Raw genomic sequence first — 27,108 nt, 5'->3', positions numbered from 1 at the left:
TTACCAGCTTCTGCAGCCTCTCCTAAGTACTTTAGCACCTCCCCCCCCCTCCCCGCCCATCCCAACTATTAACTCTGTTAGAAAGGAATGGTAAACTTACATTTCTATAGCACTTTACAAAGCATTTTTGAAGTGAAGTTACTGTTATAATATAGGTGTCAGCTATGAATCAATTGGTAGGACTTTCAGCTCAGTTAGAAGGCAGTGAGTTTGAGACCAGCTCCATATAGTCCAGGTTGACATTCCAGTGCAGTAATCAGGGAGTGCTGCATTGCCTTCGTTGCATTGCTCTACACTGCACTCACATTACAGTGATCAGCACTGTAATAACACATTAGGTGAGACAATACCTCAGATCTAGCACAGTGTGTTGCCTAGCAATGCATTTACAAGAAACAACAACTGAATGTACATCATGTTGATAATGTAATAATTGGCTGCCCTTGTGTGTTGAAATGAATGGCTGCCTAAATTAGTTTTTTCTCTTCAGTCAATTATTCAGTTCATCTGCCTCCATCACACTCTCAGGAAGGTGCATTTCAGACTTTAACCACACCTATGCTTCTTGCGTCAGTCACCTTAAATCTGTGTCCTCTGCTTCTTCGCCTTTCTGATGATGGGAACAGTTTCTCCCTATTAGCTCTGTCCTGGCCCCTCATGTTTTTTAATACCTCTAGCAAATCTCCCCATAACTTTCCATTCTCCAAGGAGAACAGCCCCAGCTTCTCCAATTTATCCACATAAACTGAAGTCCCTCATCCCTGGAACCATTTTTGTAAATCTTCAATGCCTTCGCATCTTAAATATGTTGCTCAGAATTGGACACAATGCATCAATTGAGCTTGAACTGGTGCTTCATAAAGGTTTATCATAACTTCCTTGTTTTTATATTTGATGCCTCTATTTATAAAGCGCAGGATCCTGATGCTTTATTAATTATTTTCTAAACCTGTCCTGCTACCTTCAATAATTTGTGCATATAAGTCCCTCTGCTCCTGCACCCTTTATTTTATACTGCATCCCTTCATTTATCCACCAGTTCACACTTCTCTGCATTGAATTTCATCTTCCATTTGTCTACCCATTCCACCAACCTTGTCTGCATCTTCTTGAAGTGTGTCACCATCCTCCTCACAGTTCACAATACTTGTTTACTTTGTGTCATCTACAAATTTTGAAACTGTGATCTGGATCTTGGTGCACAAGACATTAATAGAAATTAAGAAAAGCAGAGATCCAAATCCTGATTCCCAGAGAATCTCACCATATACTTATTTATCTCGGAGGTGCGAAGGACCAGTGAGATCTATATGATTGGATTCAGGATTTTAACGGGTCTAGACCATGTTAACGTCAATATGTTTAATGTAGTCATGGACTCTGGTATGAAGTACAATCGTTTGCCACCACTCAGTTTCCTGTCATTCAGCCAGTTTTGTACCCATGCAGCCAATGTTCCTTTTACCCGAGCTCTAACTTCACTCACATCTCTGTTGTGCAGCACTTTATCAAATGCCTTTTGGAATTCCATGGAATCCAGACCAACCACATTACCCTCATCAACTCTCTCTGCTCTCTCATCAAAACCCTCAATCAAGTTAGTTAAATACAATTTGCCTTTAACAAATCCAAGCTGGATTTCCCCAATGAATCCACATTTGTCCAAGTGACTGTTCATTTTGCCCCAGATTATCACTTCTGAAAGCTTTTTCACCATCAAGATTAAACTGATTGCTCTGTAGTTGCTGGGTTGCACCCTTTTTTTGAACAAGGGCGTAACATTTGAAATTCTCCAGTCCTCTGGCAACACCCTTGTATTTAAGAATGATTGGAAGATTATAACCAGTCTCTGAAATTTTCATGCTCACTTCCCTCAGTATCATAAAATAGACTCCTACAGTGTGGAAGGAGGCCATTTGGCCCATTGAGTCTGCACCAACCACAATCCCACCCAGGCCCTATCCCTATAACCCCATGCATTTACCCTAGCTAGTCCCCCTGACACTAAGGGGCAATTTATCATGGCCAATCCACTTAATCCGCACATCTTTGGACTGAGAGGAAACCGGAGCATCTAGAGGAAAGCCATGCAGATACGGGGAGAACATGCAGACCGGATCCGCACAGTTACCCAAGCCAGGAAACGAACCCGGGCCCCTGGTACTGTGAGGCAACGGTGCTAACCACTGTGCCACCATATCCTCAAATGCACTTTACCCTCTCTTGAATACTTATCAACTGTTAAGTGAAGGCAGCCTTTCTAATACCTCCTTTTTATCAACTTTTAGTTTAATGTCGCAATTACCTCCTCAAAGAACAAAGAACAGTACAGCACAGGAAACAGGCCCTTCGACCCTCCAAGCCTGTGCCGCTCCTTGGTCCAACTAGACCAATCGTTTGTATCCCTCCATTCCCAGGCTGCTCATGTGACTATCCAGGTAAGTCTTAAACGATGTCAGCGTGCCCGCCTCCACCACCCTACTTGGCAGCGCATTCCAGGCCCCCACCACCCTCTGTGTAAAAAACGTCCCTCTGATGTCTGAGTTATACTTCGCCCCTCTCAGCTTGAGCCCGTGACCCCTCGTGATCGTCACCTCCGACCTGGGAAAAAGCTTCCCACTGTTCACCCTATCTATACCCTTCATAATCTTGTATACCTCTATTAGATCTCCCCTCATTCTCCGTCTTTCCAAGGAGAACAACCCCAGTCTACCCAATCTCTCCTCATAGCTAAGACCCTCCATACCAGGCAACATCCTGGTAAACCTTCTCTGCACTCTCTCCAATGCCTCCACGTCCTTCTGGTAGTGCACTATGACTTTAGCACATGCAAGGTACTTGCTTAATATGTCAGCTATGCCCCCTACATCCTTGTGTTAATCTTCTGTTTCCTAACCAGCCCCATTTCTCTTCCTTCTGATCTTTTATTCTTTATATGCCCATAGAAGTCTTAGACATCCTTTTATGTGAGCTGCCATTCTCTTCTCATACTCTCCCTTTACTTCTCATTACTTTTTTCACTTTCCCCCTGGAACTTCCTATGTTCCACCTGTTCTCATTTATATTATCAATCTGACATCTATTGTATCCTTTTTCTGCTTCATCTCTCTTTTTCATCAGCCAAGGAGCTCTGGCTTCGTTTATCCTATCTTTCTCCCTCATCTGAATGCATCTCAACCGTACTTGTAATCTCTTCTTTAAAGGCAGGCCATGGTTGCTTGTCAATCTATGATTCCAATTTACCTGGCCCAGATCTATTCCCACCCTACTGTCATTGGCCATCCCCCAGTTAACTATTTTTATTCTGGATTGCTCCTTGACTTTTGCCATTGCTGATCTAAATGCCGTGAGAATTGGATCACTACCCCCTAACTGTTCCCCAAATGTCACTTGACTCACCTCAATCCCCAGAGGCAAATCCAGCAATGTCTACATCCTCATTAGACCGGAAACACGCTTCTCCAGAACATTTTCCTGAACAGACTTAAGAAACACTTTCCCCTCTCTGTCCTTTATACAATTATATTCCTAATCTGTTTTTGAACAATTGAAGTCCCCCATTATCACTGATTTATGATTCTCGTATCGATCTGTAATATTTTTGCAAACCTCCTCCCCTACATCCTTCCCACTAGTTGGTGGCCTTTTGAAGAAACCCAATGGAGTGTACTAGTGTCTCCATTGCTTTTTAGCTCGAATGAAGAAGGTTCTGTCCAGCACCCCTCTGGGGCATCCTCCTCCCTCCGTAATATTTTCCTCAATCAATATGGCCACTCCTCCCCCTTTGTTTTTACTTGTAGATCTCCTGAACTCCTCATCACCCCACCCTTCGCCACCGCTCCTCCAGGGTGTTCAGTAGCCATTCAGTGACAGCCTTCTCCTGGGCACCAGAGAGGTAACAAACCATCTGGGATTCACATCTGTAGAACAGAACTGCCTGTTTGTTCCCCTCACTATTGAATCTCCTATCATTGTTGCTTTGCCTAACTTCCTCGCGTACAGTTGAGCTAGCCATGGACTTTACGATGGCTGCTTCCCCAGAGGAACCATCATCCTCATCACTGTGCAGAACAGAATACTGGTGGGAACTGCACTAAGGGAACTCCGGCCTGCCTGCTGGTCGCCAATCCCTCTCTCTGCCTGTAAATCATTAAGCTATGGGGTGACCACATTCAGAACATAAGAAATAATGGCAGGAGTAGACCACTCGGTCCATCAAGCCTGCTCCACCATTCAATATGATCATGGCTGATCTTGGGCTTCAACTCACTTTTCCTGTTGGTTCCCCATATCCCTTAATTCCATGAGAGACCAAACATCTGTCTGCCCTAGCCTTAAATGTATCCATTGCTGGAGCATCCACAAATCTTTGGGTAGCAAATTCCAAAGATTCACAATCCTTTGAGAGAAGTAATTTCTCATCTTAGTCTTAAATGATTGTCCATTTATCCTGAGACTGCATCCTCGTGTTTTAGATTCCCTAATCAGCAGAAACAATCTGTATCTAACCTATCAAACCCCCTCGGAATCTTATAGGTTTCAATGGTATCAACTCTCACTCTTCTACACTCCAGGGAATATAAACCCAATTTACTCAGCACCTCATCATAGGACAACCTCCTCATCCCAGGGACCAATCGAGTGAACCTTCACTGCTTTACCTCCAATGCAAGTCTATTCTTTCTTGAACATAGAGGCCAAAACTAAACATGCTCTCCATGAAAGTCTCAAATCCAAAATACACATGCAAATATATTTAGGAGCACTTCAAATACCAAATAGATAGCACAAATTCAATGCAAACAGTTCGACAATATGTCTGTGTTAAGTTTTTGCATCCAAATCTGCAATGAATGTGGAGTCATAACTCACCCGCTTCTGCATTTAAACATCAAGTAAACATGAATGAAAACCAATATCACCGTTAATTAGAAATGTATCAACAGGAATTCACTGGGCATGGGCTAGTTTCAATCAATATTACAGTGAGTAGATATGGCTCACTAATTTCACTACTCTGAATCACTGCTAGAGGGCGTGCAAAGTTTACAGTTCTGAGTTTCACAATCACATTGACAAATTGGGCAAAACACTGGGTGCCTTACGCTGTGGAAGGAGTTAACCCAGCAGCTGAATCATGGTCATTGATGCTATCTCTTTCCATTCAAACTTGGCCCTACAGACAGCTGAAAGACCCTAACACAGCTGGAAAGCTGCACCCTGGGGGGAGCATTACCCCCACCAACTCTCCTTGGGGAAAGCCAGCAGTCAGGAACCAATCCCCTCAAACAACCAGCAAACATGAAGCAGCATTTACAAGCAATAACACAATCTCTACCGCCCTTTTTATTACCCAACGTCTTTCTGCACAATCACTTACACAATGTATTAAAAACTGGCGAGCTATTTCCTCAGTCTCTCTGTGACCACAAAGCAATCAGGAAACACAAAAAGCCCCAGAAGCTGCAGTGTAATCAATGCAAAGCAATTTCCACTTGCTGCTTTCCGGCTGTGTGGGGGTCTGTGGGGCTGAGTTTGAATGGGAAGAGGGAATAACTATGGGGCCGATTTTACCAAATTGGTTCTAAGTGACGGGTGCGGTCGTAAATCAGACCCGCGCCCGGCATCCACGCTCCAGCGCCCCCATACGCCTTTTTTCGGCGTGGGTCCAGTGGGCAGGGCCTAGTGCATTTGCATCTGTCGGAGCACCGAACTGTGCATGCGCAGTTCGAAGCCATCAGCACTCAGCGCGCCCGAGCGTGAAAGCCAAAGGCAGCCCTGACAGCACTGCTTTCTGCACTGCCTTTGACTTTCCCAGCTGGGGGGGGGGGGGGGGGGGGGGGCCTGCGTCCCAGGGTGGTCCGATCTGGGGGGGGGGTGTGCTGCCGGGGTGGTTTGCGGGGGCGGTCCGCGAAGGGTGGTCGGGGGCGATTCGGCGGTTCAGTTGCTGAGTTGAAGCCCCATCGGACTTGAATTCAGCAACACGGTAAATGCGCAGGTGCTGATCGGATCGGAGCCTCGTAAAGTGGGAATCCTTGGGTAAGTTGGGCGCGGGCTTCATTAGGCCGATTCAGATGCATGCAACTGCATTTAAATCGGCCCGCTGGCCGATTCAGGCACGCGCCGGATCAGCGCCCGGATCGGCCGTTGGTAAAGGCGTGATTGGCCTTGGATCGGGTCTGGCCCGGCCCGCGTTTTAGGCCCGACGCCAACTTTACCATGATTTCGCGCCCAAACTTTTGGCAATATCGGGCCCTATGTTTCAGCTGTTGGCTTTGCTCTTTCTGCATTTTATGGCACCTCACCCATTCTTTGTCAGAATGCAGAGTTGGGCAGCATAATTCCACAGGCAGACACCAGCTGGTAGCCCAAGCCTGGCCTGGCACAATTTGGGTAAACACAGTAAGAGTTTTAACAACACCAGGTTAAAGTCCAACAGGTTTATTTGGTAGTAAATGCCATTAGCTTTCGGAGCGCTGCTCCTTGGTCAGATGGAGTGGAAATCTCCTCTCAAACAGGGCACAGAGACACAAAATCAAGTTACAGAATACTGATTAGAATGCAAATCTCTACAGCCAACCAGGTCTTAAAGATACAGACAATGTGAATGGTGGGAGCATTAAGCACAGGTTAGAGAGATGTGTATTGTCTCCAGACAGGACAGCCAGTGAGATTCTGCAAGTCCAGGAGGCAAGCTGTGGGGGTTACTGATAGTGTGACATAAATCCAACATCACGTTTAGGCTGTCCTCATGTGTGCAGAACGTTGTCAACGTTGTCTACTTGATACGCTGCAGGAAAGGATGTCCCGAGGCATGATACATTGGGGAAACCATGCAGACGCTACGACAACGGATGAATAAACACCGCTCAACAATCACCAGGCAAGACTGTTCTCTTCCTGTGGGGGAGCACTTCAGCGGTCATGGGCATTCAGCCTCTGATCTTCGGGTAAGCGTTCTCCAAGGCGGCCTTCACGACACACGACAGCGCAGAGTTGCTGAGCAGAAACTGATAGCCAAGTTCCGCACACATGAGGACAGCCTAAACCGGGATGTTGGCTTTATGTCACACTATCAGTAACCCCCACAGCTTGCCTCCTGGACTTGCAGAATCTCACTGGCTGTCCTGTCTGGAGACAATACACATCTCTTTAACCTGTGCTTAATGCTCCCTCCACTCACATTGTCTGTATCTTTAAGACCTGGTTGGCTGTAGAGATTCGCATTCTAATCAGTATTCTGCAACTTGATTTTGTGTCTCTGTGCCCTGTTTGAGAGCAGATTTCCACTCTATCTGACGAAGGAGCAGCACTCCGAAAGCTAATGGCATTTGCTACCAAATAAACCTGTTGGACTTTAACCTGGCGTTGTTAAAACTCTTACTGTGCTTACCCCAGTCCAACGCCGGCATCTCCACATCACAATTTAGGTAAGCACAGTAAGAAGTAAGAAGGGCCCTGGCAGACATAGTTAAAATGTCAGTATTCACGGGGGAGGTGCCGGATGATTGGAGGGTGGCTCATGTTGTTCTGTTGTTTAAAAAAGGTTCCAAAAGAAATCCGGGAAATTATAGGCCAGTAGGTTTGATGTCAGTGGTGGGCATGTTATTGGAAGGTGTGATAAGGGATAGGATCTACAAATATTTGGATAGACAGGGACTTATTAGGGAGAGTCAACACGGCTTTGTGCGTGGTAGGTCATGTTTGACCAATCTATTAGAGTTTTTCGAGGAGGTTACCAGGAAAGCGGATGAAGGAAAGGCAGTGGATGTTGTCTACCTGGATTTCAGCAAGGCCTTTGACAAAGTCCTTCATGGGAGGTTAGTTAGGAAGGTTCAGTCGCTGGGTATACATGGGGAGGTAGTAAATTGGATTAGACACTGGCTCAATGGAAGAAGCCAGAGAGTGGTTGTGGAGAATTGCTTCTCTGAGTGGAGGCCTGTGACTAGTGGTGTGCCATAGGGATCGGTGTTGGGTCCATTGTTGTTTGTCATCTATATCAATGATCTGGATGATAATGTGGCAAATTGGATCAGCAAATTTGCTGATGATACAAAGATTGGAGGTGTAGTGGACAGTGAGGAAGGTTTTCAAAATTTGCAGAGGGATTTGGAGCAACTAGAAAAATGGGCTGAAAAATGGCAAATGGAATTTAACGCAGACAAGTGTGAGATATTGCACTTTGGAAGGACAAACCAAAGTAGAACGTACAGGGTAAATGGTAGGACTCTGAAGAGTGCAGTTGAACAGAGGGATCTGGGAATACAGGTACAGAATTCCGTAAAAGTGACGTCACAGGTGGATAGGGTCGTAAAGAGTGCCTTTGGTACATTGGCCTTTATAAATCGGAGTATCGAGTATAAAAATAGGAGTGTGATGGTAAGGTTATATAAGGCATTGGTGAGGCCGAATTTAGAGTATTGTGTACAGTTTTGGTCACGTAGTTACAGGAAGGATGTAAATAAGGTTGAAAGAGTGCAGAGAAGGTTCACAAGGATGTTGCAGGGACTTGAGAAGCTGAGTTACAGAGAGAGATTGAATAGGTTGGGACTTTATTCCCTGGAGCGTAGAAGAATGAGGGGAGATTTGATAGAGGTGAATAAGATTTTGATGGGTATAGATAGAGTGAATACAAGCAGGCTTTTTCCACTGAGGCTAGGGGAGAAAAAAACCAGAGGGCATGGGTTAAGGGTGAAAGGAGAAAAGTTTAAAGGGAATATTAGAGGGGGCTTCTTCACGCAGAGAGTGGTGGGAGTGTGGAATGAGCTGCCGGATACAGTGGTAAATGCTTTTAACATTTAAGAAAAACTTGGATGGGTTCATGGATGAGAGGGGTGTGGAGGGATATGGTCCCAAGTGCAGGTCAGTGGGACTCGGCAAAAAATGGTTCGGCACAGACAAGAAGGGCCAAAAGGCCTGTTTCTGAGCTGTAATTTTCTATGGTTCTATGGTTTTCTAAGTCTCACAACACAAGGTTAAAGTCCAACAGGTTTATTTGGCAGCACTAGCTTTCGGAGTCTCAGGCTCCTTCTGAGCCTGAGACTCCGAAAGCTATTGTTGCTAAATAAACCTGTTGGACTTTAACCTGGTGTTGTGAGACTTCTTACTGTGCTTACCCCAGTCCAACACCGGCATCTCCACATCACAATTTGGGTGAGCAGAGACCACCAGAGATAATTTGGCATGGTGACACAGTGCCTAGCACTGGTGCCTCACAGTGCCAGGGACCTGGGTTCGATTCTCGGCTTGGGTCACTGTGTGGCGTCTGCACATTCTGTGTGTGTGCGTGGGTTTTGTTCGGGTGCTCCAGTTTCCTCCCACATTCCAAAAGGCGTGCTGGTTAGGTGCATTGGCCATGCTAAATTCTCCCTCAGTGTACCCAAATAGGCGCCAGGTGTGACGACTAGGGGATTCTCACAGTAACTTAATTGCAGTGTTAATGTAAGCTTACTGCTGACACTATTAAATTAACTTTAAACTTTAATTTAGCTCCGGTCACCTCCCCCAAACACAGGTCATTTCAAAGGGGAAATCACTCTTTGCTCTATCACTTTAAATACATTGCTGGCTTATTTTGTAAGGTTTCGACATGTCTTCATGATGATGATGATAATAATGCCCTGCTACAACATTGCAGGGGCTTCTTTTGGATCCAAAAGAAGTCAATGATAAACTGCAGCAGACACTAGGAGGAATTCTCTGGCCTTCCAGGCTTGTGTTTCTCGGTGGCGGGAGGTGGCTTGCTGTTCATTGGCGGTGGGATTCTTTGGTCCTGCCACTGTCAATGGGATTTCCCATTGATTTCACCCCACCATGCCGCAAAATCTGGGAGGGGGTGCGCTGCCAGCGGGACTGGAGAATCCCACCTGCATGAACATCCAGAGAATTCTCCCCCTTTGGATTGGGTTACTGTACTGGGTAGGGAACAGCCCAAGGTGACAGCCAGCCAAAGAGAAAGATTAGCTGGATATCCAGCTCCTGTGCAGAAACACAAGAACGACAAGGGGAGAAACCTTGGGATGTTGGAGGGTAAACACCAACAAAATAGTAATAGTATGATTAAGTACCAAACCGCCACCTTTTCTGTGCCTTCCACGTTTAAATGACAGACAATTTAATCTTCTTGTGTCTATCTTTCTCCATTAGGACAAACAATCACATATGATTGGAAATAGGAAGAAAGACGACCATATTCAGTTTAAAAAGCTGAACAGGAGGCAGAGGTCAAGAGACTAAAAGATGGGCAGGAAGCGTCAGATAGGTTTTCTTTCGAGCTTGTGCACTGGGTTATAATTACAGAAGTCAGACCTGAGTGTGACCTCAACAAGGTTTGCGGTGGAGCCAGAATGAGATGGATTTCAATGAAGCTGAAAAAGAGGATTGCTCTCGGTAAAGCCACAATGACTGCTGTTCCAGCTGTCAATCTGAATCCAGAACTGCTTCATGTTCTAGTACAGCCCACTGCCCAATGGTAAAGGACCGCAAGTTGGCACACAACACACACACACAGCCTTCTGCATAACAGGAAGTCAGGGAGAATAAAAGGTAAAAGAACATCGAGATAATCAAGAAGCACAGTTATATACCTTGAGAATTTGCAATTCTACAACTGATATATTGGCCACTTAAAGAGCGAATTATAGTCATTGAGTTTTACAGCACAAAGAGGCCCTTTGGTCCTTTATGTCTACCCTGGTCATCAAGCACCTATTCATTCTAATCCCATTTTCCAGCACTTGGCCCGTAGCCTTGTATGCTATTGCGTTTCAAGTGCTCATCTAAATGCTTCTTAAATGTTGTGAGGGTGCCCACCTCTACCATCCTTTCAGGCAGTGAGTTCCAGATTCCCACCACCCTCTGGGTGAAAAAGATTTTCTTCAAATCCCCTTTAAACCTCCTGCCCCCAGGTTATTGACCCCTTTGCAAAGGGGAACATTTTCTTCCGATATACCCTATCTATGACCCTCATAATCTTGTACACCTCAATCAGGTCCCCCCTCAGCCTTCTCAGTTCCAAGGAAAACTACCCCAGCCTAACCAGCTATTCCTCATAGCTGGAAAGCCCGGGCAACATCCTGGTAAATCTCCTCCACACCTTCTCTAGTGCAATCACTTCCTTCCTATAATGTGGCAACCAGAACTGCACACAGTGTTCTAGCTGTGGCCTAATGTGCGTTTCATACAGCTCCATCATAACCTCCCTGCTCTTATATTCTATGCTTTGGCTAATAAAGGCAAGTATCACATATGCCTTCCTAACCACCTTATCTACTTGGCCTGCTGCCTTCAGGAATCTTTGGACATGCACCCCAATGTCCCTCTGGTCATCGGTACTTCCTAGCGTCCTATCGTTCATTGTGTATAGCCTTGGTTTATTAGTCTTTGCAAAATGTTCTCATCATTCTGTTTCTTTTCACACTTCACCATTAACTCTCCCTCTCACAGTCCCCTATCAATAGATAAACAGGCATAACAATTTCAAATGAATTATTAACCCAGATGTTTTATCCCTTCTGTTTGTTCGATGGGATTCAATGGGGTCCAGGGATCCCAGCTAAACGCAAATGGCAATGTCAATACAATCTCCAGTCAGTCTATTTAAACAATTGGCATATTACACTTATGTCAATTCATTATTCTCACAAGGTCAGGCTCTATCATACCATCCAACCAATCTTAGCTGATATTTCCACCTCTGGTTATTCAAACAAAAACCAGGGACTATGTTGTGCTGCTCATGATGAATTGGAGTTTTACAGCGACATGTATTATCTATTACTCTGCTGTATTCACAGGCTCAACTGTGGATCGACTGGCAGCTGCTTTTAAACCCCTTGTCCTCCTGGAAGATAGCAAACCCAGCCTGGCCTACTCATGTTTAGAAAGTTAAATATTTCCAACACTCTGAAGCACAATATCTGGAATGTGACTGGCTCAGATTTTCACTCAGACAGAATGTTAGAAAACAGAAAGGGAGATAAACTTTTCCAGATTTTAATCTTGATTTAGAAAGGGATCGTCATTGCAACAAGTTGCCTTTATGTAGCAGAATGTCTGATGACCCCCACCATTGTCAGCTATCAAGCTGCACTGTGCCTGCCAAAGAGTTGAAGACAGGGTGGGACTTATGGAGGACTCTCAGCAAACAGATCATCCATTCAACAAACTCAGCCTTCTCTCCAATCATGGAACCCCATTTTCCATGATTCCTACTTCATCAATGATCCCTGCTCCTCCTCGATGATATTCTCCCTCTCCAGAGACTTGAGTCCATAATCAAGGTTGACACTCGAGTATCAACCTTGGGTAGATAGGGTAGATCAGAAGAAAATGTTCCCCTTTGCAAAGGGGTCAATAACCTGGAGGTAGGAGGTTTAAAGGGGATTTGAAGAAAATCTTTTTCACCCAGAGGGTGGTGGGAATCTGGAACTCACTGAGGGAGTGCTGCACTGTCAGGTGAAATGTCCTCTCAAGTGAACATCAAAGATCCCACTGCAACATTTTGAAAAAGAACAGCGGCCTTCTCCCCTGTTTTCTGGCCAATATTTATCCCTCAACCAACATCATTAAAACCAAATTATCAGGTGATTATTGCATTGCTTTTTGTGGGATCTAACTGTGCGTAAATTGGTTGCTGGCTTCAATTATAATAGTGCTTCAATAAACATAAAGGCTTCGGGGAGTTATGAGATTATGAAAGGCACTACAGTATATAGATGCCTGTCTCTCTTTTGTGTTACTAATCTTGCAGAGCTAACGTTGTATGAAACTATCTTGCACTAAAGGTGAGAAGCAGTCAGACTGTGATTGTCAACAGACAACCATCAACATAAGACAAATTAATAAATCATGGATTAAATGGAAGGAGATCAGAAATGATAGCAGGGAATGAGTGTTTCAGAATCGGGAATTGATGCATGTGATCTGTCCTGCATTTTGTGTTATAATCAAACGCTTCAGCTATCTCAGCATCTTAAATACAAGCTGATAATCTACTGTCCTACAGTGGATTTGCCAACCGTCCTGGATTGTGCTGGACGTTTGCCATTACTTTATTAAAGATCCATCTCCCAGACATGCCTCTAAGCCATACAGAAGGAAAATCAATGCAACACTTGCACCTGTTTTACTCCAGCCAGACTCTCAAAAATATTCAGGGGTCAATGGGGCCCTGGCACCCACACAGGTAAAACCATGCAGTGGATAGAGCTAGTTCTGGAGTGCAATGGATCATGGGTAGTGCAGCCACCATTAGCCCACCTTTTCCAACAGTTCACCAAATCAAAGGCTGCAACTTCAGTAGGTTCAAAGGAGATTTTAGATAGAGACTCCCTGTGACAACAGTCAATGGATAAATTAGATACTTACCAGATCCAAGGCTGAACCGCCTCCCAAATATTCCATTATAATCCATAACTTTGTCCCCTGTGAACAGAAAGGTACAGAATTCATTAATTGGCATGATCTGACATGGGACACATATTAGATTGTATATTCTGTGTCACCAGTGTCCCGAGTGTATACAGAGCTGGTGAACACGACCACATTGTACCTACTAAGGAATGTGCAAATTCTGAATTCTTTCCTTAGAACAAAAATACTGCAGACTGCAGTATATAAGTCAGGGTGGCATGGTAACACAGTTGTTGGCACTGCTGCCTCACAGCGCCAGGGACCGGAGTTCAGTTTTGACCTTGGGGGACTGTGTGGAGTTTGCACATTCTCCCCATGTCTGCATGGATTTCCGCAGGTTTCCTCCCACAGTCCAAAGATGTGTAGGTTAGGTGGATTAACCATGGTAAATGTGTGGGGTCACAGGGATAGGGCAGAGGGGAGGGCCTGGGTGGGATGCTCTTTCGGAGAGTCAGTGCAGACATGAAGGACTGAATGGGCTCTTCCTGCTCTGTAGGGGTTCTATGATTTGAAGTTTGGAAAAATCCTTGCAAAAATGGAGGTCACGGAGTATAAAATGTGAACCAATGATGTTGGTGCAGAGGGACCCAGTTCAGTTTGCCGGTCACTATGCATGGTTTGCACTGTGTGAAGGTGTCTTAACTCCCATATAGCTTCTTGGCAGCAAAGCCTGCATTGCCTGATCCTGCTTGATCCTATGCATTGACTTATAAAGCAAGTATAACCCTAAACATTCATTTCTGGCTGAAAAGTAGAAATTCATCTCAGAGGCCAAACATTGGATTGAACCTGCTTTTTGACACCAAAAGAAAAGGGTTGTCTTGTATGACATCATCTACAGTTTTTCTTGCCATTTGTTTTTATTTGCTCTTGGGATGTGGAAAACGTTTGTAAGGCCATATTTTACTGTTCTGAATTGGTCCTGAGAAGGTCGCGTGAGCTCCCCATCCTGACAGGTCTGTCATGGCTCAATGTAATATATCCAAGTTAGTTGATGAAAAAGTTAGGTGGCAAAGTTAATTTGTAAGGAAGCTACAAAACGATATAATGAAGTTATATCAGTGGGCTAGAATGTGGAACGTATTGTGGAGAACTGTGAAGGTATCCACTTTGGCAGGAAAAACAGCAAAGCAGATTTATTTTGAATGGTGAGAAATTGTGCGGTGCTAGTATTCAGAGGGACCTGCGTGGTCTTGTACACATACAGGGACTGTAGTTAGGAAGGCAAATGGTACCTTAGAGTCTATTATAAAGGCAATTGGAAATAAGAGTAAAGAAATTTTACTCCAATTACACAGGGCTTTGGGGAGACCACACATGCAATTTCGGTCTCCTAAGGAGGTGCAATGAAGATTCACCAGATTGATTCCGAGGGATGAGGGGAGACCTATTTTCCCACAAGGGAGAGAAACAGAAAAATGTTGACCTGAGACGGGAACTATGTTTCTCTCCCTACTGATGCTGCTGAACATCAGAGTGTATAAGATGCCATATTTGAGATCAGGTTACAGGCCTCCCTACAAATCACTGAAAATCACAGCCAGACAGCAGTTTTGTCTGGTCAGCAGAGAGAAGCTCGACTTTGCAAACTATCACAGCCCGATGCAGGGGGAAGATGGTCTCTAGTCAATGGGACACATCTCAAGCCATCTAAGAATTCTGGGAGATTTGTCCTGGTGTGGCCAGAGGGGAAGAATCATTGGAGCAGACTTGGCAGGCACCAGATTTTGGAAACACTCAAAATACTAAGAAAAGTGCCTGGAGATGTAACTCAGTTACTATTCAGCAAAACAGGGCTACAGGAATCAACTAAAGCTGTACGCAACTGTAGTCTGTCTGCTTTAAGGACTGTAATTCCAGAGAGAGTGTGAAGGGGGTTAAGTATAAAAGGAAAATGTTCCTTTCTATAGTTTAAAGTACAAGTTGCCTACAAAAAGAAAATAGGTTTTCATCAAAGGTGTGTCCTTCGTTATAGTTAAGGTTTTAAAACGTGAAATCTTGAGTTGTTTTTCTCAGCTAATAACTGGAAGTTCATATTTCCTTTTAAAAGTTATCAGCCTCTACAAAGATCGCAAAACATATAAAATTCTTAAGATGCTAAGCGGAAGTTTTCACTAGTGGGGAGTCTAGTGCTAGGAGGTGTCACAGTCTCAGAACAAAGGGTCGGCCATTTAGGACAGAGATGAGAACAAATTTCTTCACTCAAAGGGTTGTGAACCTTGGATTCTTTACCCGAGAGCGCTGTGGATGCATATTCAAAACAATGAGCAACTAATCCTTAGGATACCTAGGAATCAAGGATATGGAGTTAGCGTGGGAAGATATACCTGAAGAAGATCATTCCCGATTTAAGTGAATGGTGCAGCAGGTTCCAGGGGCCGAATGACCGACTCCAACTCCTAATTTATACATTCTATGATCAGTGGGTAGCACTTTTACCCGAGTCAGACGGTTACGAGGACATAATCAATGCTGATTCCAGTGCAGTACTGAGGGAGTGCTTCACTGTCAAAGGAGCTGTTTTTGGTTCAGACATTAAGACGAGGCCCTACCTTTCCTCAGTTTGATAGAAAAGCTCCCATTAAGATCCTATTACAGCAGGAGAACTCTCCTGGTGACCTGGCTAACATCTATCCCATTAATAAAACTCTCATCTGGTCACTACCACATTATTATTTGTGAGAGCCTGCTATACCTAAATTGGCTTCTCGGGGTTTTATAATTAAAATAGTTATTACACTTCTGGAGTACTTCACTGGTTGTAAAATGCTTTAGAGATATTCTCAGAAACTCGATGTTTTTCTTGGTATTGTTTGCTTCATTCTTTTACAGGCTGTGTGTAGGCCGGTACGACAATGTTGTCAGGTTATTAAAAGCGACAAGCCAGCATGGTCTTGTTTTTATTGGTACCAGTCCACAAATTATTTGATTTAGTGAACCATTTTTTCCCAGCTTGCCTTGGTTGGACCTGAACTTGTGAACTCCACATGGCCAGCCTAGAATCATAACCAGCTGGTTACCATACCATACCCTGAATGCAAAATAATGTGAAGAGGTTATTGAAAACTAGGAACTGTGAGCCAGAGGAAACCCACGCAGACACGGTATATAAGAGAACCTGATGAAGGGGCAGCGCTCCGAAAGCTAGTGGCTTGTGCTACCAAATAAACCTGTTGGACTTTAACCTGGTGTTGTCAGTGAAGGCACAGAGCACAATAATGTACCCCCACCAAGGATGATGTGATGAAATTTCAGACATCAATTCCTTATTCAAATATAAACAGAAGGAACAGAGCCCAAGGGCGGCACTGCTGCCTCACAGACTGGGGACTAGGTTCAATCCCCACATGAGTCAGTGTGTGTGCGGAGTTTCCAAGTTCTCTCGAGGCTGCGTGGGTTTCCTCTGGATGCTCCGGTTTCCTCCCACAGTCTGAAAGACATGCTGGTTAGGTGCATTGGCCATGCTAAATTCTCCCTCAGTGTACCCAAACAGGTGCTGGAGTGTGGCGACGAGGGGATTTTCACAGTAACTTCATTGCAGTATTAATGTCAGCCTACTTGTGACTAATAAAAAAATAAACGTTAAATAAAAGTGATGAGCAGATACAGAAGGGTAAAAATGAGCAAGTTTGATGCTGTTCATTACACAATCATCCAGTTGTGTGCCTTTGACTGATCATAGAATCTTACAGTGCACACAGAGGCCATTCAGCCCACTTTGTGCGTACCAGCTCTTTTACTGGGCGATCCAATTCATCCTACCCCTTTCTTCATTTACCCTCTGGTTCTTTTGCCCATGACCTTAAATCTGTGTCCTCTCTTTACCAATCCTTCTTCCATTGGAAACAGTTTTTTTACATCCACTCTTAAAAATCCTTCCTCATTTGGAGCACCATTATTAAATCTCCCCTTCAGCTTCTCTGCTCTGATTCCAGCCTCTCCACAGATCTGAAGTCTAGGCTCAGCCATGGCTCAGTGGTAGCAGTGCGACTTCTTAATTTAAAGGTTCAGCCCCCGCCCCCCCCCCCAAGACTTCAGCACATTGACTAGGTTGATACACCCATGCAGTGCTGAAGCAATGCTGCACTGCTGGAGTGCTGCAGCGTTGGAGGTGCTGTCTTTCAAGTGGGATGTTAAATCCATTTGCCTCTCAGGTGGACATAAAAGAGTCCACTGCAGTGGGATCTCAAAAGGAATGGGGAGATCACCCCAGTGTTGTGACCCCTTCGCCAACATCGCTAAAGTCGGTTGCCATTTTTCCTATTTTACAACGATGACTATATTTCAAAAGTCATTCACTGGCTGCAGAGGTCTTTGGCATATCCTTAGGTCATAAAAAGAGCTCTATAAATGTAAACTATTTAAATACACCAGGTGACAAACTGCAGCTGAAGCATCCAGCAGCTGCCTGTATGACACTCTTAATAAAACCAGAGCACCCTGTACAACACCAACAGCACCAGCCTGCTGTAAAATTAAGGCCATCATCCCTCTCAAATACTTGGACTCCCTGGAATTAACAGTTGGCCTTCCAGACACTCCTGCCATCAATCCAAAAGAATAATCATTGGGATATGCATTTGTCCCTTTCACACCAGCCAAATTCACAAGTGGGCTGCAGATTTCCCAGAATGCAACAGGGCTGCAGAATTCCCAGAATGCAATAGGGCCACATAATTCCCAGAATGCAACAGGGCCACATAATTCCCAGAATGCAACAGGGCTGCAGATTGGACCTGGAATGCAATAGTTCAATCAGTGTTGGCAAACCATAGTACACGTCCACCATCCATCTACAACTTAGCAAGTGTTGCTGCCTGCTCTAATAGGAGGCCCCTTCTTCAGTAGAAATCATACAAACCATCTAGTACTTCAATAAAAATATAGGCAGAAAATGAGCAGACTGACAAAGTCATTTGGTAAAATGCTTCATCATCAGAATTCTGAAACAAGCACCAAGATGTAGCTTGGCTGGTGGTGAGAAAGAACCTCCCAGTCACCCCCAGAGTCTCACTCCATTCACACGTTGCCCCTGAGGTAACTGTGGTGAGGAAGGAATTAGAAGAAACAGTTGTCCACCTCGTTCTGGAACGTGCCTTTGTAAAGAAGATCTGGAAAGAAAAATTGTGGTTTTTGTTGAGGTTTATCCCGAGCAGCTCTCTGATGCAGGACTCAGTGCTCTACGGGCTGTTCCCAGGAACGCACACCCAGACAAACCTCAGTTGTGGCTAGAGGACCATCAATTCAGTGAAAGACGCTCTTTGGTCTGCCCGAATCTTGATTGTTTTTTAGTGCAAAGAGTTGTTCACAATCAAGTGCTACAGACAGGCACATTCCAAAGCCCAGGACTACATGCTGAGGGACTCATTAAAGCTTGGGGCAGCCACCACAGAGGCGCAATGGAGGAAGATCGCTGTCGAAGGACTTGCAACCATAGTGTACCGAGGGGCTGTGGAAACTACCCAGGCTGTTTGCAATGTATATTGTAAATACCATGAGTATTGGGACAACTCATAGTGGAACTTGCTGTATGGATAAAAGTTGAATTCAACAGCACTTGCTGTAACATTTAATTTGAAATAATTTAGAACTTACTTTTGTAACTAAAAGTATATTTTTGGAAAAGCAAAGTGGAATGAGAATGAGCATGCCCTGCCCAGTGGACGAGAAGTAACTGACAAAGAAAGGGCAGCTTTTTGCAAACTACAGATTTGCCCAGAGGCAAAGTTGGTGTTTTCCATTAATTGGTTGACTAGCTCAGCCTATGTTTGATATCTGTAGGCTTCAATGATCGAGTGAACAGCTCTCTGAGCAGAGTTAAGAGGGCAACAAGATCCTCTCTACAGGGTGACACAGTGGTTAGCACTGCTGCCTCACAGCGTCAGGGATCCGGGTTCAATTCCTGGCTTGGGTCACTGACTGTGTGGAGTTTGCACATTCTCCCTGTGTCTGTGTGGGTTTCCTCTGGGTACTCCGGTGTCCTCCCACAGTCCAAAGATGTGCAGGTTAGGTGAATTGGCCGTGCTAAATTCACCCTCAGTGTACCCGAACAGGCGCTGCAGTGTGGCGACTAGGGGATTTTCACAGTAATTTCATTGCTTTGTGAATGTAAGCCTACTTGTGACTAATAAATAACTAATAAACTTTAAAGTTCGATGAGTCACAGTAGTTAGCACTGCTGCCGCACAGCACCAGGAACCCGGATTCAATTCCAGCCTTGGATCACTGTCTGTGTGAAGTTTGCACACTCTCCTATGTCTGTGCTCCATTTTCTCCCACAGTCCGAAGATGTGCAGGCTAGGTGGATTGGCCATGCTAAATTGACCCTTAGCGTCATGGAGATTATCAAGATAAATACGGGCTGAGGGATTATGGGGATAGAGCCTGGGTGGAATTATTGTTGGTGTAGACTCAATGAGCCTCCTTCCGCATTGTAGGGATTCTATGATTCAATGATTCTAAGCCTGTTTCTCTGTTTCTGGGGCCCACCAACTTGTGCCCGAGAAAGATGGTATTGAAATGATGCGAGAGGTTAATTAAACATAAAGGGTGAACATGGCGCTAAGTGACACTTATTCTGAAGCATTTTTATATGAACAGAGATCAGTACAAAGAACCATTTTCTCTTTGGTATCATGCGGCAGTATAAATGTGACAGAAAACCCAAAGGCAAATCTGAATTGGTGGAATCATCAATAAAACACTATCCATACTTTCAAACCCCATTAACATTTTACCATTAATGAACCTCACAAATGCTTCAGTACTGAAACAATGAACTCGAGAACCTGGAAGTAAACAAATTCAGAACCTGCATTCCACCAACAGACATCTCTGATGAAAGGACAGTCAACTCAAAATTTGATTTTGCTGAAAAATAATGGTGAAGCTTATGATACTGACTATCACTAAAGCACAAATCAGACTGCACATGCACAGTTAAACGTGTAAATCAGGAAGTTGATGTCTGAGTTTCCCTGCTCCTCCAGAAGCTACACTATACTGCAATCATCCCACTGGGAGACACAGCCTTGAAACACAAGGAAATAGAACTATTTACGTGATAGATACCCACTATCGATACCATAAAAGGTTGTGAATTATCCTTTGAACTGTCAATTAATTTTTAACAGTGCTTTAAGTCTTACTTACTGCTAAACAATCTCTTTGGCATTAAACATTAACTTTTCCAAGTATGGAGTCTCATTCTCTCAGAGTTTAATAATTAAAGATCAAAGAACAGTACAGCAAAGGAACAGGCCTTTCAGTCCACCAAGCCTGCACCGACAGATGATATCTTTCTAAACTAAAAATCTTTTATCTCTATGCAGTCCATATCCCTCTAATTATGTACCTGCCAAGATGCATCTTAAACACTGCTATTGTATCTGCTCACCACTTCCTCTGGCAGCACTTTCTGGCACTTACCACCCTCTGTGTAAAAAACTTGCCACTCACATTTACTTTAAACTTCCCCCCTTTCACCTTAAAACCTTGTCCCCTAGTAATTGACATTTTTACCCTTGGAAAAGACTCCGATCATCCAATCTATCCATGCCTCCCATAATTTTGTAAACTGCTATCAGGTCGCCCCTCAGCCTTCGGAGTTCAAGTGAAAACAAACCCACTTTGTCCAATTTTTCCTCATAGCTAATACCCTCCAAACTATGCCACATCCTGGTAAACCTTTTCAGTACCCTCTCCAAAGTCTCCACACCCTTCTGGTATTATGGCGACCAGAAATGTACGCAATGTTCCAGATGTGGCCGAACTAAAGTTCTATACAGCTGCAATATGACTTGCCAATTTATATACTCTATGCCGCAATCAATGAAGGCAACCATGTCATATGCTTTCTTGACCACCTTATCCACTTATATTGCTACTTTCACTGTGCAGCATGCAGCCATGCTCCTGGGAGTACAAGCTCCTGGGAAAGGAGACTGCTGGCCAGAAAACAAAGTCAAAAATAACTACATGCTGCCGACACAAATGGAGCTTACGAGTCATCTTCCGGTGGATACTGGAACTCTGGAAGGCAGCAGGAGAAAGCAAACATTGCTTGTCATAAGCAGCTGACTACAGATGAAGTCTGATGTCAAATTCCAAAATAAGCCAAGCTTCTGAGCTGTTGACCAAGGATCGAACCTGACATCTTTTGAGTCTGGAATTAGTTGCTCATTGCAAACTTGCTCACAAGGCTGATTGAGTAGAGTCCATCAATCCAGTTCTAGAAGAGTGCGGTAGAATTCAATGTGGGTAGAATTTTAAGGATACCAAATGATCAGCGCTCGCCATCCCGAGAGCTGGTGCCTCAAGCACAGCCGCCGACTCTTGAACTCCCACGGCCAGTCAACCCTGGATTGAAAATTGATTGACAGTGGACAGGACTTCCATCCGCCCTTGGAAGGATGACCCATCCGTGAGAGCTGTCGACCAGATTGACCAACAGCTATTCAACCTGGCCAGGCACAATGCTGCAGTGGCTGGAAGGGGGTGATTGTGGCATCGGTGGGGGGGGGGGGGGGGGGGGGGGGGGGAGCTGAGGCTGGGCAGGATAAGGGCCTTAGGAGATAAAAGGGCAGGTTTCCTGTGCAAGATCCTGCCCAACTGAGCGTGAACTTGTGTCCAGGTTTCGGCAGATGGATTTCCAGAGTGAATTCAGTCCATTCAATTTTATGCTCCCCAACTGGTGTCTCAGAACCCTACTTTGAGGGGAGCGTAAAGTCCAGGAAGTCTGGACAATGAGACAAGGTTTCAAAGCCATCTGGCAGCCTCTCGAATTTAACACTCACTCCCCATAGGGAGGAAGAATCAAACAATGGAACTTTGGGAGGGACAGACATTCTATGACCCTTGTCTGACTACTTAAGGAGGTGTAAAATCTCACAGGACACTATTTGAAGAGAAGCAATTTCTCCCAGTGTCCTGGTCAACATCCCTTCCTCAGCCAGCATGTAACACAAACTAGCCATCACTCACCACAATTTTGGTGTGATGTGCGCAAACGTTTTTGCATTGCTTGTTGTTCCTTAGTCACACCACCTCAACTTATAAAAACAAGCTTGCATTTATGTAGTGCCTTTCATGACCATCAGATATCTCAAAGTACTTTACAGCCAATGAAATATTTTTGAAGTGTGGTCATTGTTGACATATAAGAGACAATATAGTCAATTTGTGCACAGCAAGCTCCCACAAACAGCAATGTGGTAATAACCAGGAAATCTGTTTTACTGTGGAGTTGGTTGTGGGAAAATATTATCGCGAACACATGTAATAACTGCCCTGTTTGACCTCAAAACAGTGCCACAGGATCACTTATATCCAATTAAGCGGACAGATGCTGCCCTGGTCTCATCCAAAAGATGGCACCTCCAACAGTGCAGCATTCCCTCAGTACTGAAATGGAGTACCAATCTTGATTTTTGTGTTCAAGCCCTGGAGTGAGATTTGAACTCAGAACCTTGTGATTCAGAGATCGTGAATGCTGCCTAATAATGTTAAAGTACAGCTTCTGGGTCATTTTCTCCTCCCATCCCTGGTCCCCAATGTCTTTTGTCAAACATACCCGCATTAAAACATCAGCATTTAACTAGTACCCTGATGTATTGCTGCACTTTCAAAGACTTCATTCGTGAACAAAGGATTCATTTGCAAGGGTATACAGGAGCAGCAGCATGTCTGCAGTTACTTCTGGAATACCACTGCTGAAGAGAACTCCTCCCCCTGGGGTGATTCCCCACTCAGTCCCAATTGGTCGCCCAGGCCAGGTGATCCTTACTCTGTTCCTTTAACGGCAACATAGCATTCACATCACCTTAATATAGAAAGGCATCCCTATGCTTAAGGGAGACAAAATAGACACCAAAGGCTGTTTCATTAGGAGTGATCAAATGCTTGCTCAAAAAACAGGTTTTATGGAGTTTCAAAGGAGGTGGAAAGGGGTAAAGCCTAGATGGCAGAAATCAGATGTGCCAATGGTGGGGTGAGGGATATACAAGATGCCAGAGTGAGAGGACTAGAAAGTGGTAGGGATGGGGAAGCTAAACCACAGGATAGAGATCAATGAGCTATCTTCCTCCCACAAACAATGCAGAATGCCTACTGATGATATTAAAATGAAGTTGACTGGAGGAAACTGGATTGTGTCCCAGGAGCAGCGTAAAACAGTCCTCACAAAATCATACCACACACTGTACCTGTACTGGCTCCTTGAAAGGGTTCTCCAGCTCTTAAGCCCTGTAACTTATCCCCTTCAAGTAATAATCAGATTTCCTTCTGAAAGGAGCTCTTGAATCTGCTTCCACTATCAGGCAATGCACTGCGGAGCATAACTTGTTGCATAAAAATATTTCTCATCTCCCAGCCAGTGGAAAAAACTGGCTATCCCCTCATCCTGAGACACTTCCAGTATTAAACCCACCAGCGTAGGTATTCTCCATCAAGGACATTTCGCTTTAAAAATGTACCAATTAAGATTCCTTCATTGTCACTGGGTCAAAATCTTGGAATTCCCCAAGAACATTGTGGGTGTATGTACACCACATGGATGATAGTGGTTCAAGAAGGCAGCTCACCACGTTCTCAAGAGCAGGAAGGGATGGACAATAAATGGTGGCCAAGCCAATGATGTCCACATCTCATAAATGAATAAAATAAAAGCTACGCAACACCTGGAAATTCAATGATAGATTCAATGGAAGTAACTGAGGGAGATCAATATTAGTAGAGAAATGGTGCTGGGAAAAGTGATGGCATTGAAGGTGGATAAATCCCCAGGGCCTGATAATCCTAATCAGGATAATCTTGATAATTTCTAGAGCCACTTAAGGAAGTGGCTCTAGAAATAGTCGATGTATTGGTGGTCATCTTCCATGATTCTATAGATTCTAGAACAGTCCCTGCAGATTGGAGGGTAGCTAATGTCACTCCAATATTCAAAAAGGGATGTGGAGTGAAAACAGGGAATTATAGACCAGGAAGCTTAACATCGGTAGTGGGGAAAATTCTCGAATCCATTATCAAGGACTTTTTAGCAGAGCATTTAGAAAGCAGTGGCAGGATCAGACAGAGTCAGTATGGATTTATGAAGAGGAAATCATGCTTGACAAATATGTTGGAATTCTTTGAAAATGTAACTAGTAGAGTTGACAAGGGGGAGTCAGTTGATGTGGTATATTTGGCAAAGTCCCGCATAAGAGGTTATCGTGCAAGATTGAAGCGCATGGGATTGGGGGAAATGTATCGAGATGGATAGAAAACTGGTTGGCAGAGAGGAAACAAAGAGCAGAAATAAATGGATGTTTTTCAAATGGCAGGCAGTAACTAGTGGAGTGCCACAGAGATCAGTGCTGGGACCCCAGCTATTCACAGCATATATTAATGATTTGGATGAGGGAACAAAATGTAACATCTCAAAGTTTGCAGATGATACCAAACTGGGTGGGCGGGTGAACTGTGATGAGAGTGCAGAGATCCTTCAGCATGATTTGGAGAGGTTGGGTGAGTGGGCAAATCAATGGCAGATGCAGTGTAATTTGGATAAATGTGAGGTTATTCACTTTGGAAGCAAAAACAAGGCAGCAAATTACTACTGAATGGATGTAAATTGGGAGAGGGAAGTGTGCAGCGGGACCTGGGTGTTCTTGTGCACCAGTCACTGAAGGTAAGCAGGTGGTAAAGGCGGCAAATGGCATGTTGGCCATCATTGCGAGAGGTTTCAAGTAGAGGAGCAGGAGTGTGTTGTTGCAATTATACAGGGCCTTGGTGAGACCACACCTAGAGTATTGCGTGCAGTTCTGGTCTCCTTTTCTGAGGAAGGATGTCCTTGATCTCGAGGGAGTGCAGCGAAGGTTTACCAGGCTGATTCCGGTGATGGCGGGACTGATGTACGAGGAGAGATTGACTAGGTTAGGATTGTTTTCGCTGGAGTTCAGATGATTGAGATGGAATCTCATAGAGACTTATAAAATTCTAACAAGATTAGACAGGATAAATGCAGGGAGGATATTCCCGATTGTGGGGGAATCCAGAACCGGGGTCACAGTCTGAGGATTCAGGGTTGACCATTTAGGATGGAGGTGAGGAGACATTTCTTCACCCAAAGCTTAGCTAGCTTAGACTAGTTTAGAGGTTTAAGACTAGCTTAGGGGTTTTAAAAAAAAAGGGCGGCATGGACAAGTTGGGCCGAAGGGCCTGTTTCCATGCTGTAAACCTCTATGACTCTAAAGAGTGGTGAGCCTTTGGAATTTGTTACCACAGGAAGTAGTTGACGCCAAAACATTGAATGTAGTCAAGAGGCTGCTGGATATAACACTTGGGGCGAATGAGATCAAAGGTTATGGGGAAAAAGCAGGATCAGGCTACTGAGTTGGATGATCAGCCATGATCGTAATGAATGGCGGAGCAGGCCAAATGACCTTCTCTTATCTTCTATGCTTCTATTGACACCAAAGCCATTCACTGGGTCAGCTGCCACCAAAATACTATTTATTCCAGAGATTAATCACTTCCAATTGTGCTCTACACATCCTGGGGCTGGAGCAAGGGATGCACTCCCATTCATAATCTGGGCAGCACCTCCTCAGCAGAAACACATCATCAAACTGCATCACGTCATTAGTTAGATCACAGTCACCAGTGCCGTTCTGAGCACCCAGTTATAGGACAGTCAAAATTCACTCAAATAATAGCAGCATTGAATGATTCTAATTACCAATAAAGACACAAAACAATGGGAGTTTTTTCAAAGGAACAGCGAAAGTCTTGGAGAATCTAAAGAGAGCCTTTTCAGGGCTGTGAAAGCTTTCGCAATGATAAACAGTTGTTAAATTGTTAGCAGGAGGACACTGAAAAACAACAGGAACAAAGAGGAAAAGTTATTTTAAATAGACGGTCAGAGGGACATGAAATGCTTCACCACGAGAACATAACATGATTCAAAAAGGACTTTGCAATCCATTTGAAAAGAAAGACTGGCAGATCCACTGGAAAATGGAACTGGAGCAGATAGTTCCAGTAAAAAAGCATGACGGAGCAAAGTGCTCCCTTTAATACTTTAACTTCTATGATTCAATTGTAATAAAGTACATAAAATTGTTCACTACCTTTAAATATGATCCAAAATATTTGGTTACATATGGACTATCACATTGGCTTAGCACAGTAATTTCCTGTTGGATATCTTCAATTTCGTCTTCAGCTTCTTCTAGGTCAATGATTTTGATAGCAACGACTTGCTGCGTCCGATTATCAATTCCTTTGAAAACTTCACCAAATGACCCCTTTCCAATTCGCTCCAGTTTGGTAAACAGTCCCTCAGGGTCTGCCCGGTGATTCTGAAAAACAGAAAAATAACATTAGTAAGATCGAGATCTCATGCTTGGTGTGATAAACTGACAGCTGTTTATTACATACCCTCGCTGCGCCTGCCACCCCCCTCCCCGCCCTCGCTGCACCTGCCGCCCCCCCCTCCCCCCGCCCTCGCCCTCGCTCCGCCTGCCCCCGCCTTGTGAATTGCACTGGCTCGAAGGGCAAGAACTGCGAGTGCATTTGGAAACAACACCATCTTTCACCTTCCCCTCCAAGGCAGACATCACACCGACTTGCTAAGATATCAGCCATTCCTTCATTGTCAGTGGGTCAAAATCCTGCAACCCCCTCCTCTTGAACAACACTGCGGGAGTACTTTCA

The 27,108-nt window shown here is 44.4% G+C and overlaps 1 protein-coding gene across 1 annotated transcript in view; it reads right to left on the bottom strand.

The window, feature by feature from the left end:
• LOC144492806 (serine/threonine-protein kinase 26-like) overlaps positions 1 to 26,750 on the bottom strand; it is a 50,307-nt gene extending 23,557 nt beyond the window's left edge. Inside the window, exons 1-2 of the mRNA XM_078211266.1 lie at positions 26,523 to 26,750; positions 13,369 to 13,425 (exon numbers count right to left, since the gene is read on the bottom strand). Of these exons, the coding sequence (XP_078067392.1) occupies positions 13,369 to 13,404 (36 nt within the window). The 5' untranslated portion in view covers positions 13,405 to 13,425; positions 26,523 to 26,750. The remainder of the gene's footprint in view (positions 1 to 13,368; positions 13,426 to 26,522) is intronic.
• Between the last annotated feature and the right edge of the window lie 358 nt (positions 26,751 to 27,108).

The sequence above is a fragment of the Mustelus asterias genome, chromosome 4 (genome assembly GCF_964213995.1).
Source record: "Mustelus asterias chromosome 4, sMusAst1.hap1.1, whole genome shotgun sequence".
Lineage (NCBI taxonomy): Eukaryota > Metazoa > Chordata > Chondrichthyes > Carcharhiniformes > Triakidae > Mustelus > Mustelus asterias.
The sequence above is the reverse complement of the archived record's forward strand: the minus strand, read 5'-3'. Positions and strand labels throughout refer to the sequence as shown.